We start from the raw sequence: 14,288 nt of genomic DNA on the forward strand, positions 1-14,288 counted from the left end.
TGCATATTGGAAAAAGTTATTCAAATTAATTTCATTGTAATGTATTTCCATATATGACTAGTTTCCAGTCAGTCTTTGCCTAATTTCTCCCATAATGTGACATTGCCTTCTGATATATAACTACCAACTACAGTAAATACAGAATTTTCTTTGTTTTGTATAGAGCAGGAATCGCCAAACTTTTTCTGTAAAGGGCCAGTTCATAAATATTTTAGGCTTTCTCAGCCACATGGTCTCTGTAGCAATTACTCAACTCTGCTATTATAGCACAAAAGCAGCCATAGACAACTCATAAATAATAGACAATTCATAAATGACAGTTCATAAATGAATGAGCATGACTGTTCCAATAAAACTTTATTTACAAAATCAAAGTGACTGGCTGTAAATTTAAAATACATGAAATGTTAGAAATATAAACATTTTAATCTAGAAAAAGAAATTGACTGATTTTCAATAATCTTTAGAAAATTTAATAATGGCCTATTATAATATTTAATTTTTATATGGAGATGGGGTTTAAAAGTAGGTTTTTTTGAGGTAGCAAAAATATTGTGTCTTAATACACTTTTTTACACAAGTTGTTAATGAAATGCCTTTATTAATGGAATATATTAGTTTGTTGTTTTGTTGGAAGAACTTTCATTGGTCTAGAAAAAGTTTTGTGCTACCCTCCTGACAGGTTTCTTTGACATGCAAAACCTTTACATATTTTATTTAGGATATCTTTAATAATTCAGAAAGTAATTCAATATTTTATACCAGCCATTTTGTGAACCCCACTGCAGTTTTAATTTCTTCTTCCATTAGGCAGGTAAACATCAAGAATATGAACAGAAGCTACTACAAGAATTATATAAATTAAATCCCAATTTTCTTCAACTGTCTACGGGTTCAGTTGATAAGAATAAGAACAAAGTGACCCCACTGCAGAGGTATGATACGTAAGTACGGATATTGGTATAATCAGACACCTTATGTTCATGTCTATCGATCTCTTTTCCTTCTACATCATTTTCAGATTGAACCTTATTTCAGTGTCTATCATTTTTATGCAGAACTGTTGCACTATATAGGAAAAGTTGAGTCAAAATTTCTGGGTTTGAATATTTGTTGCCTGCTGCTCACTGGTGATAATTTAGATGAGCCTCTTGATGGCTTCACATTTGTATTGATTTGCAGACTACCCTGAGCCTTAGGAACACCCTAATTGATAAAAAGAAAATTAAGGGATGTTGGTTATTAAAAATCTTTGTCACCTAATTGAGGTTTTCCCCCTGACATAATGAGGGGAACAAAATACCGTAAAAGGGGAAGGGAGTTATTGAAGTATTGTTTGTTGGGGACACAAATATTTATGGTTGTCTAGTCTCAGGAATCACTAAAGTCTTATATTCTCTGAGTGAGGAGGCTATCTGATATTCAGAATCTTACTCATCTTAGGCGACAACTTGTTTTTACACAGATCTGTATTGTGTCAATGTTTAAACAAACTGATAGTCTTAAATACCAAGTCTCATTTTGAAATGGTACACTTTGCATCTTTTATTACATTTGGTATGGCCTATCAGAAAATGGTCTGATTAGTAGAAACAATAATTTTGAGGTTGTACTCTATCCTGAATGTTCCTTAAGTTTGGTGAGTTAGGATCTTTGTTTATTTTTTAATTTGGTTTAACTTATATAAAATGAATTCATTTAAAGTAAATAGCTATAATCAATTTAGATATGTTGATTTACTTTTAAAAAAATTTTATTCCAAAGTTAAATTTGCTTAAGTGATGTTTTAAATGTCTGGGTATTACATGTATAGTCCAATGTCTATTTAGGACTCAAATAATGTAAGGGCCATTTTTCAAGTATAGGCAATAACTACATGAATTATTGTCAAATCAGTTTCTTCAAAATTATATTTAAATTCTTGAAGTCCTTGTTAAGTTTCTTTGCTTTGATAGTAAAGAGTATTTAAAAATAATTCTTTTTTATACACATACACACACGTACAAGTTTACATAAATATATATAGAAGAAGCCACAGAGTAAAATATAAGGTTACTGTATAATAAACTATGTGAACTCTGTAAATATCAAAGTTAAGAATAAAAGCTAAGTCCAAAAGAATTCTCTCTGGGTTGATAATCTTTGACCCTTTCCATTGATTTTTTTTTTTTATCTGTATGTTTAATATGAACCATATGCTATTATTTACCTCATTGGTTGCTGACTCTGTAGTCCTTCTTTGAAGAATGGGGTTATTGTAGTAAAAATTTATTTCAGATACTTTTAATCATTGTTCTCATTAAAAGTATCATTTGAACCCAGCCTGTGTGACCCAGTGGTTGAGCGTCAACCCATGAACCTGGAGGTCATGGTTTGATTCCCTGTCAGGACATATGCCTGGGTTGTGGGCTCGATCCCCCATGTGGGATGTGCAGGAGGCAGCCGATCAATGATTCTCTCTCATCATTGTTGTTTGTTTGTTTGTTTCTTTCTTTCTCTCTTTTTTTTTTGGTTTCTTTTCTTTTCTTTCTTTCTTTTTGTTAATCCTCACCCGAGGATATTTTTTCATTGATTTTTCGAGAGAGTGGAAAGGAGGAGGAGAGACAGAGAGAAACATCGATATGAGAGAGACATACTGATTTTTTGCCTCCTGCATGCACCCTGACCAGGGCCGAGGATCAAGCTGCCCCTGACTGAAATTGAACCAAGACCCTTCAGTGCACAGGCTGATGCTCTATTCACTGAGCCAAGCCAGCTAGGGCTCATCATTGATGTTTTTATCTCTCTCTCTCTCTCCTTGTCCCTTCCTTTCTCTGCAATCAATTTTTTTAAAAGTCATTTGAATTAAAATCATATTCTGGGCTTATAGTACCTAGAGAATTCAAAGCAGAAATTTAAATTTTAGATTATCTCTTTGAGATAACATTTGTTATTTCCTGAATATAATATATAAAAGTAATATATTTTTATTGAAGGAAATTTAAAATATATACAAAGAAGTAAATATTATATGTAATCTCAGTACTTGGACATTTTTCTGAAATTATTTGATGTGTTTTCTAGTAGTATTTTTTCTTCCTGTCAATGTACATAAACACACTCTATAAATTGTTGACCAATCTATTTATATTTCACAATATTTGAATTCATAAATCTGATTTAGAAGACTATATATTAGACAATATAATACTGAATCATCTTAACCATTGGCATGCATATCTCTTTATTTAAGTGATTTGTGTCCCCCAGGAAAGATTTTCTTTTTTGTCTTTTTCCTATTTTATTGTAGTGGACCTCCAACTGAGAATCCCTAGGCTAAAAATTAAGGAACAGTGTTAGAAAGTGGTACTAGCAGGTCCTTGTCCTTATCCTATTCTTTACTTTTATATGGATATCTTCAATGTATTATGCACTCTTAAGTATGATTTTGACCATTTGTTTGAGATATTTTTTATCATAATATGAAAATACCTTATTTCTAATTTATTGGACTTTTTTCTTTAGATGGAAGTGAAAATTGGAATTTACCAAATGTCTTTTCAGCATTTATAACAAGTATTTAGCTTTTCTTTAATTTACTTTTTGTGATCAGTTATAAATAGATTTACTAATTATTTTATTGGCTTTGTCTTTATACAGAGTATGGTCAGAGTACATTCATAACTGTTTTAGTAGCAGGAGAGTAGTTTACTAGGAGCCACAAGTTGTAGAAGGAAGACCAATGAGGATTTATTTAATTGTATTATTTTTTATATATTTCTAATGATTTCATAGAGGAAGGGAGAGGGAGAGAGAGATAGAAACATCAATGATGAGAGAGAATTATTGGTTGGCTGCCTGCTGCATGCCCCCTTCTGGGGATGGAGCCCAAAACCCTTGGCATGTGCCCTGCCCTGGGAATCAAACTATGCCCTCCTGGTTCATAGGTCGATGATCAACCTCTGAGCCAGGACCCAAGGAGGATTTAAAACAGTGTGCTCATTTAATAATTTTGCCCAAAGCTAATGCTACAGAATATCAGCTGGAACATGGTTTTATGCATTGCATAACTACATGATATAGGAATTTTTTTCCTAGGGGTAGAGGAGGAGTTGATTTTTGTTTGTTTAAGTAGGTCCCCAAAATTTATGAAGGGCGGTTGATGTCCTTAGTTAGAATTGTGGCTTGTTTGTTTGTTTTGGCATCTCCTATAGCTTTCTTTCTTTCCATGCTAACCCCTACAAGAGTGTAAGTTTGACTGTCAGTGATGCCAAAGGTCTGCTTTGGGCCCCAGTTCCACATGGCCACCATACAGGGTACAGCAGTAGGGATAAATTTGTAGATACGTTTTCTTCTTCCCACAGGGAAGCAGCATAACTCTTTCTATGGTCCTACCCAAGAGAATTTTTTATTTAAGATAAGGTGAGAATTAGACGTTATAGGGGGAAAAAGGAAATTAATGGTTCCTTTCCCTCTTTCCTTGGCATTCCTATATAGTGAGGAGCAGTTTTAGAAGAATTGTTAGAAAGCAAAACCTGGAACCTGGAACCTTACACACTGACACTAAACTTACAATGTAGTTTTTTCTTATTTCTAATTAAGCCAGAGTACAAATATTAAGAGTACTATAGCTACTAATCCCAATTTGTCTTTAGTCCTGTCTCACTTAAATGAACAATAAATTCTACAATGGAATGTGGCATTTTCTTTCTCCCCTCCATATTATGAATTTGAAAGTATTATCTGTCAGATTTAGTATTGATTATAGATGTGCTGTTTTTCTATATTAAGTTACTTTGAAATGACAAATATAAACGATGAGATTGGAGAGTGATATCACTACTATACAGTAGTGATATTTAAGGACTGGGTATTTTGTTTTTCGCTTTGGTGCTTAAAATACCTTCATTTAGATTGAGACACTATTTGTTCACCAATTGAAGATTTTGGGGCAACTTAGAAGCCAGCCAAGTTGGCCAAGCAGCTAAAGATTCAAATGGAGGCACAGTTGTGTCAGCCTGCCTGCTTGCAGATAGTTGTGAATTTTGGCTTCTTTACCTATAAAACAAAACATTTTAATTATATATTAATGATCTTTCTAGCTCTAAAATCTAATACATTCAGAGACTTTGAGGAAACTTGATTTGATAGATGTCTTTCACTGTGTTCCTCTTCACTTCCTTTAGTACAGTGATCATTAGATATCAGGCATCTCAATTTAGACCAATTGAATGAGAATCTCCAGGGACAGAACCTGGAAATACACTTCATATTTTAATTAAATAAATATAAACATATGTATTTGTTTTTTGAAGAGCTTTATAGCACTGGATTTCAACTGCTGGATTAACTGAAAATTATTTACTCCTGAGAAATCTGAATAATGTTCATCATTATTTCAGAACTATTTTAGGACTAGAACTTAAAAAAAAATTAGTGAGATTGTTTGTATCAAAACATGTTTAGGAATTTTGATCTATAGGTATTTAAACACACATCATTACCTTCTGGAAATAAGGTCTTGATTACGTTATGAGACCAAACTATCTATCAAAACTTTTTAGTCCCACTTGAATTCAGTGATTTCAATCAATTGTGTCTTCAGGTGTCTTGATTTCACTTTCTCTCAGCACACAACTTGGCAGTATTTGAGAGAACTATAGGTATAGGTAGTCTTCCAGCTCATAGCCTTTTCAAAGTGTCAACCTATTTTTGCCTCTCTCATTCTTGAATTTGGTTCAGTTTATATTATCTGCTTTTCTTTGCTTTTATCCAAGAGAACCAAATTAATATGCTTCAACTTTTCAACACCTTTTTTTCCCCCTTACTAGGCAACCTCTGCCCCATTGCTTTGTGCAAATGGTTGTTAATCTTTCTTGTTAAAACTGGAATGAACAACAAAAACTTTTGCTTCAAAATGTAAACTGTTTATTCAGTGTGGCAAAAAGAGTTTGATTTAAGAAAGCTTGGACTGAGTGGCAGCCAGTGTTGGTGCATCCGGCTGGGAATGTCTAGCTCCGGCGTTCAGTTACCCTTTCAAGTTTGCTATGTGGGGTGGGTCAGAGGGTCTGAAGCCAAGACAGGGCTGGAGGCCCTGGTGCTGGAGCTCCCTCTGGAGACTGAAGCTGTGACCAGAGCCTCTAAAGGGAGTGGGAATTGAGTCCCTAGCCAAACTCAGACCCCAAATGGTACAGTGAGAGATTTTGCAGAATCTTGACAGCCCATTTTAGGATTAAAGAGCCTCCTGCTTATGGACATTTGATAGTTATTTGGCAATCTGGATTGAAGACCAGAACTGGCCAGGAGACTACACTCCACAACGCTAACTCCAAAGCTAACATGCTATTCTTTCACTTCTAATACCAACTGAACTATGAGTATGGCTGCTGTAGCCAGCACCCCGAGTGCTTGCTGCTACAGCACAACTTGTGAAAATTTTATCAGGACATTCAAACCTTTTCCCAGGGTCCTGTCCAATTGGCTGAGATGATCTTTAATTTCTTTAATTCTGATCCAGGCTCAGAGAGCTCAGTCAAGCAAGGAGAACCAGGCCTTGAAGCACCTATGGAGAGCCGGCAGCATGGCATTGAATCCTGGATCCTGGAATTGAGGGCTTTAAGATGGAAAAGCTGCTGAAATCTATCAGCTAACTGAAAGACCAGCAGGATGTCTTCTGAAAGACGCAGACCCCAGTATGGATGCCCTCTGTCAACCCTTATGGACCAGAGAGCAGCAGCTTCTATGGGATACTCTCAGTGAACTGGACAAAAGGAGGAAGGAGGTTCTGGGTGCTTTTAAAGCACTGCTAGTGCAATTAACTACCCTAATTAAGGAAATGCTACCTAAGTTGGAGGCATAGAAAGTCTAGCTGCAAAATGCCTGCTTTGGAACTCCCTGGACCATGGTTGGAATACCTGGAAAAGTGACTTACAGCTTGAGCAAAGCTGTTGTTTCACCTGCATCAGCTGCTGAAGGAGCTAAAGGGATTAAGTCACCTAGTTAGCTAGCAGGATGACCCTCTGACCAAAGGGATGGACCTACAAAAGGCCCAGGTCACAGAATTGCTACAGTGTCTGCTTCACAAAGCCTTTGTGGTAGAAACCCAGGTCTGTTTGACCTTCACTCCCCATTAATCCCTCAACCTCAAGACTTGGAGGAAGTTTACTGTATGAACAAGGCCGCTGCTGAGATTCAAAGAAGGCAGTGGAGTCACTGAGTACAGAAATCTCCATTGACAAGAGACTGTCATTACAAGGTTTCCAGAAGTTCAGCGTTCTGACTTCAAACCAGAAAATTTTGACAGAGTCAGGGCTTAATTTGGGACTTGGGCTACCTGACTGATTGAGCAACATTCAGGTGATTTGGAAAGGGCAACAATGGGGCTAGTAGGTGTGACAGAGGAACTGCATATTATCAATTTCATGTTTGGATACACCTACCAGGGACTGAAGCAGGAGCTGAAAACAGACACCTTCCAGGTGGTTATTATTTCTATTTCTAAGATGAACTTACTCTCAATTGCCTGGGCCTCAGTTCTCTGGTTCAGTATGCTCAGCTCAACTCCCCAGAATCAGCACTTCTTTTTCAAGTCCGCCCCCCCCCCCCAAAAAAAAAAAAAGTCTTCCTAGACTTATCTGGGCCCTACTCTCAGTTGGCAATCTTACTATGTTGGGCAAGCCCTCGACCTGGAGCAGCTAAGTAAGCTGAGGGGCAAGCTAATTGGGCATAACTCTAGGATTGAGTGTACATTGTTGTCCTGGGGTGACTTCATTAAAGCAAGAGAGTCCCCCACCCCCCAGGACATGGCTGGACAAAATTCTAAACCTGGTTACATGACCACCTGACAGATATCTGGAATGATGGACACAACATGGGCTTTGCAAACCAGAGCAAAGAACACCACCTGCTGAAGAGACCATTTCTGGTGCCTACTGTGCTTCAGTGAATCATCAGAAGGGAGAACACCAGAATGATGATAAGGTTCTCATCTACTCTGTGCAGCTCTACACCAAAGAGATACTGCAGTCACTCACACCGACTGAAAGCATCCACCACTGCTCATTGAGGAGAACATAGCTGAGAACCTGCTGTGCTTCCTCTACCTCCAAATCCCCTGGGATGAGACTTTTGGGTGCTACTAACAGGAGATAGTTTTCTCTAAGAATAGAGGAAATACCCAAAATGCAGGCTCATCGTGGTCTTGAACACGCAGGTGGATGAGCTGCAACAACTACTGGAACTTAAGCTGGAGCCAGAACTGGAATCATTAGAGCTGGAGCTGGGACTAGTACTGGGGCCAGAGCAGCCTGAATTTAGAACCACTGCTTGAGGCAGGGCTAGATCTGGGGCCAGGACTGGAGTCCACACAGTTGTGCATGGTATCACAGAGCCAAACCTGAGACTAGAACGAAAGCTGGAGCCTATATCCTGGAGCCAATACCAGGAAATCCCAGGAAACAACTACCATTACTCTAAGACAAGCATGTCAAACTCAAAGGCTAACACGGGCCGAATAAACAAGGTTTAAGTTTACTAGAGGCCCAGTGCCTGAATTTATGCACCAGTGGAGTCCCTTGGCCTGGCCTGCAAGATCGAACCAAAATTAGTTCTCCCACATCTCTTGAGGGGTTCCGGATTGCAAGAGGGTGCAGGCCAGGCTGAGAGACACCCCCCCCCTCCCCCCCAGTGCATGATAGGGACCGCGGGAGGGCTCCAGGGCTCTTGGGCCGATCAGGGCCAGCTAGCCGGGGAGGGACATGGGAGGTTGGCTAGCCAGGGAGGGATCACTGGGCTCCAGGATGTGTCTGGCCTGTCTCACTCAGTCCTGATTGGCCGGACCCCAGCAGCAAGCTAACCTACCAGTCGGAGTGTCTGCCCCCTGGTGGTCAGTGCACATCATAGCGAGCGGTTAAGTGGCCTTAGCATATCATTAGCATATTACGCTTTGATTGGTTGAATGGTCGATGGGACACTTAGCACATTAGGCTTTTATTATATAGGATGAGGGCCGCAAAAAAAACCAAAAGCTTTAATTTTCATAGAAACGTAGGTTTATTTCGATAGAGATACAAAGATGCTGAATACAAAGGGCTGAAATAAATGAGTAATCATTAACATAGAATAATAGAACATTTTAATAAAAATTAATATTTTTTTCTTGAGCATTAACTTACCAGACACTGCATAACTGCACAACTTATTAAGCGTAACGCAAATAAACCTATTTTTCTTGTTCTCTGAAAGCGAAATATTTCCTGTTGTGCACACCAAACAAGTCAGTCCAAGGCTAATGACTTGGCAATTGGCTGCTAAAATATTCGCTGCTAGTATTAGTGGAGAGAAATGGTGCGCCTGCACGTAAAGCTCGTAAGGGAAATGAATGTAACACTATTATAGTAATCAGTCATTAGCGAACGTAATTCGTTATTAATAATTATGTATAGCAGGATATTGTAAAAATTAAGTTATGAAATTTTTATTAAACGTTTCTTACATACTATTATATTGGCTGGGCCGCAGAAATATTCATTGTGGGCTGCATGCGGCCGGCCGCGAATTTGACATGCTTGCTCTAAGATGTGCTCCTAGTGTAACCTAAAGTGCAAATGAAAGGCCTGTACAGGTACACCTAATTTTATTGTGTTCCACTTTATTGTACTTCACAGGTGTTGTGTTTGTTTGTTTTAAGTTGAAGGCAAGGTCCTCCACCAGCAAACAGATTGACTTGCTTTATTGCAATACTTGCTTTATTATGGTGGTCTGGAACTGAACCTGCAATATCCTTGAGGTGTGCCTGAACAGGTGGCTGTTTCATGCCTGGTATGTTAGAGGAACATCCCTATTCAGAAAGAGGCCTTTATGAGAAGTGGCTAATAAAACTTAGTGCTGACCTGGGGAGTGGGGGCCAGGTTGGGAAGAAAAGGAAACTTACAGATTTTTTGTTTTAAATAAAAAAGCCATGTGCAGTTTATCTTAGTGTGTCCAGTCTTCCTTCATCTGATATCAGTGGGACTTGGTAGTTTTTGACCAGTACATTTAATAAAGTAGGTCTCTTTCTTCATTAGTAAATAAATGTAGTGTTTATTAAAGTTTGTTTTCCTTTCTTAACCTTCTTGGCATGATAATGGATGACAGAGGGTAGGTGGATTTTGAATGTAAAACGACAAATTTGTTAATAGATCACAGTTTAAGCAGACACAGAGTTTTGTTGAGGAAGCAAGTTTGACATCTGATGTCAGGGTAATTGTAAGAACTTTGACCTGTTAGGCCTTGGGATATCTACATTCTGTCCAGCCATTACAGATCCAAGGAGTTCATATTTATTAGAATTGGAATTTGTAAATATACTTTTTCTTGGAGTTATACGTACATTTTCAGGGCCCCTCTTATCTTTATTTTCCACTTTTACAATGAGCTTCTTAATTATTCTTAAAATAAATTGAGGAATATACTAAAACTCAGTAGAACATAAGCTTACTGATATTTTGCCCCATCCTAATTTTTCAGCAGTTGTCTTTGGATTGATGACAGTTATCTATAAATTTTTAAGCATCTTTGATAAAACTTTCCCAGGTAAAGAATATAAAATCTACTTATAAAACTGCAGCTGGCATGGTGGATAAGATGCTATAAGTTATTCTAATTAGCTGTAATTCATAAGCCTTCTTAGATTTATTCTGAATGCAATATTTTCATATATTGCCCTTGACATTAACAAGTCTGCCCTCAACTATATTGAAAATTATTTAGTGCTCTTTGTTAGTGATGGTTGGAAAGGTGAAGCAAGATTCTTTCTTTGTAATGTCTTGCTTTCATCTTTTCATGTCTATTACTGTTGCTTCCTCTCAACTTTAGCCCTTATTCCTATATTATAAGAATAGTGCAAGTTTGGGGAAGATGGCAGAGGAGGTAGCAACAAGAATCTGTCTGATGTAACTATTTTGGAACTTTGAAGTCTGTTAATGTTTTGCAACTTCAGGAAAAGACTTGGTAGTTAATTTTGGTTAATTTCAGCTCTTAGCACAGTAGCAGCCTGACAGGCAGCTGTGCACATTTTTCTGTAGCACTTTGAACATAGCTTGAGGGAACCAGGGTGGGCAAAAAGGACCCTGTTCCCCAAATTTTGAGGTTCTCTTCTCTGACTGCTGAATATTGCTTCTGATCACAGAGGTGCGGACAAAGAGTCAGGCAACCATTGTTGCTCCTCCCCCATTCTTACAACCTCCTCTCCCACTGGCTAACGTGATTTCCCAGGGAATTTATGGGACTAATTGCCTCTCCCATACCCCTCTTAAAATTTTCTTTTTTTTCCCCTTTTGGGAGCCAGACATTAAAGACTAGGACATTAAAGAACAACTGCATATGGGGGAAATTAGAAAATGACTCTATGTTCAGGGAAAGCTCAGAAAGGACCTGAGAAGATCTTATGTTTACACTTAAGGCTGATCCTCAGCACAGAGACAGCCTACAACAATAAAAATCAAACAAACAAAATCCAATAACCAGAAAGCAAACATTGGAGAAGGGGAAGAATCTGATTTCCAAAGGGGCCATATTACTAGATTTAAATTGCCAGTGTTCAACAACAACAAATCACAAGTCATATAAAGAAACAGAAAAATATTGCCTATTCAAAAGAAAAAAAATCAACAGAAAGTGTTTCTGAAAAAGAATAACAGATACACTAGACCAAGACTTTAAAACACCTCTCTTTAAAAATCTTAAAGAACTAAATGAAGATGTGAAGAAAGGCAAGAAAATGATGTATGAACAAAATGGAAATATCAATAAAGAGGCAGAAAACCTAAAAAGAAATTCTAGAGCTGAAAAATACAATAATTGAAATGAAAAATTCACTAAAAGAGCCAAAGGCAGATTAGAACAGGCAGAAAAAAGAATTAGCAAACTTGAAGATAGGAAAATGGATATTATCGAGTCTAAGGAACACAGAGATTGAAGAAAAGTGAAGAGAGCCTCAGGGACCTGTGGGACATCCTCAGGCTGACCAGCATACACATTCTCAGAGTTTCAGAATGAGAAAAGAAAAAGGTGCTTTTTGAAGAAAAAGTTGCTGGAAACTTCCCAGATTTGATGAAAGGCATGTATATGAATATCCAAGAAGCTTAATGAATTCTAAGATGAACTGAGAGAGATGCACACTGAGACAAATAATAATCAAACTTTAAAAAGCCAAAGACAAGGACAGAATCTTGAAAGCAGCAAGAGAAGCAAGTCATCACATAGATATGATCCTCAATAAGATTATTAGCAGATTTCTTATAAAAAACTTTGGAGGCCAGAAAACAATGGGCCAATATATTTAAAGTGCTAAAAGAGAAAAAAATAAACTCTATCAACCTCAAGAATCCTATATCCAGCAAAACTGTCCCCATAGAATGAGGGAGAAATTAATACCTTCTCAGCTATACAAAAGCTGAGAGGATTTGTAACCTATAGACTTTGCAACAAATGCTTAAGGGAGTCCTACATGGTGAAATGAAAAGACACTAGACCCATGGTTGGCAAACCGCAGCTCGCGAGCCACATGCGGCTCTTTGGCCCCTTCAGTGTGGCTCTTCCACAAAATACCACGTGCGGGCGCACACGTACAGTGCGATTGAAACTTTGTGGCCCATGCACAGAAGTCGGTATTTTGTGGAAGAGCCACACTGAAAGGGCCAAAGAGCCGCATGTGGCTCATGAGCCACGGTTTGCCGAGCCACAGTTTGCCAACCATTGCACTAGACAGTAACTCAAAGTCTTAAGGAGAAAGAAAGATCACAATACAGGTAAATAAGTGGGCAGTTATAAAAGCTAGTATTATTGTAACAATGGTTTGTAACTATACTTTTTATTTCTTACATGATTTAAGATATCCCCCCAAGGGGTCCCAGATTGTGAGAGGGCGCAGGCCAGGCCGAGGGACCCCACTGGTGCACAATCGGGGCCAGGGAGGGACACGGGAGGGCTCCAGGGTGTGTCTGGCCCATCTTACCCAGTCCTGATCGGCCAGATCCCAGCAGCAAGCTAACCTACCGGTCAGAGTGTCTGCCCTCTGGTGGTCAGTGCACATCATAGTGAGCCGTTAAGCAACCTTAGCATATCATTAACATATTATGCTTTGATTGGTTGAATGGCCAACTGGATGACCAGACACTTAGCATATTAGGATTTTATTATATAGGATAAAAGTTTCAAAACAGCAAGAAGAAAAAACATTAAGCACCTAATACCAGGAAAACAGAATTAAAGGGATGAATAGTTCAATAGTGATAGTTGGAGACTTCAGTATCCCACTCACAATAATGGATAGAACAGCCAAACACAAGATAGATAAAGTTAGCTATATCTAATAGACATATACATAACATTGTACCCCAAAAATAGAGTACGCATTCTTCTCAAGTGGACAGGGATATTTCTCAGGTTAGAGCATATGTTAGGTCACAATTAAGTCTCAGTAGATTTTTAAAGATAGGTATCATACCAGGTATTTTTTCTGACCATACCGGATAAAGTTAGAAACCATTAACAAAAGGGAATCTGGAAAATTGAAAAAATTGGAAATTAAACAACACTTTAAAACAACTAATGTATCAAAGAAATCACAAGGGAAATTAGAAAATACTTAGAGACAAATGAAAAATAAAATACAACAAATCAAAGCTTATGGGAAACAACAAAAGTGGTGCTAAGGAGGAAATTTATGGCTATACAGTAGTCCTTTCATATATACAGTGGATAAGTTTCAAGGCCCCCAGTGGATGCCTGGAACTGGCGATAGTACTTAACCCTATATATACAATGTTTTTTCCTGTACATACATACCTATGGTAAAGTTTAATTTATAAATTAGGAACAGTAAGATATTAACAGCAATAAAATAAACTAACAATAAAATAGGGCATTTATAACAACATCTATAATAATAAAAGCATAATATTCTTCCAGACAAAGCCGGGGCTGTGAGGGAAGCCCGGGTCCCGGGTGCCAGAGGGAAGCTGGTGCCGGCAGCTGGGGGAAGGAAGGCCTACTCTTGCACGAATTTCGTGCATTGGGCCTCTAGTACAGTAATAAAAGTTATGTAAATGTGGCATTATTTTTTTCTGTTTTAGCAGCTTTGTTGCTATGTTTTTTAATGCAATAAAGTAAACATTCCAATCTCATAAAAGTCTTAATTTTTTTTTATTATTTAAATTTTAAACATTTATTTTCTTTTTTTTAATGTATTTTTTTATTGATTAAGCTATTACATATGTGTCCTTATACCCACGTTACCCCCTACCCCCCCCCCCCCCCCCCCCGCGCCC

General features: G+C 37.9%; 1 protein-coding gene across 12 annotated transcripts in view; it reads left to right on the top strand.

The window, feature by feature from the left end:
* Positions 1–14,288, top strand: part of CNOT4 (CCR4-NOT transcription complex, subunit 4) — a 151,352-nt gene that overhangs the window by 94,222 nt on the left and 42,842 nt on the right. For 8 of the 12 annotated variants that reach the window (XM_005860689.2, XM_005860691.2, XM_005860693.2 and 5 more), the window contains exon 7: positions 811–944. In XM_005860689.2, coding sequence (XP_005860751.1) covers positions 811–944 — 134 coding nt within the window. The remainder of the gene's footprint in view (positions 1–810; positions 945–14,288) is intronic. The other 4 variants (XM_005860690.2, XM_005860692.2, XM_005860688.2 and 1 more) reach the window with 1 other exon arrangement.

The sequence above is a fragment of the Myotis brandtii genome, unplaced genomic scaffold (assembly GCF_000412655.1).
Source record: "Myotis brandtii unplaced genomic scaffold, ASM41265v1 scaffold1384, whole genome shotgun sequence".
NCBI lineage: Eukaryota > Metazoa > Chordata > Mammalia > Chiroptera > Vespertilionidae > Myotis > Myotis brandtii.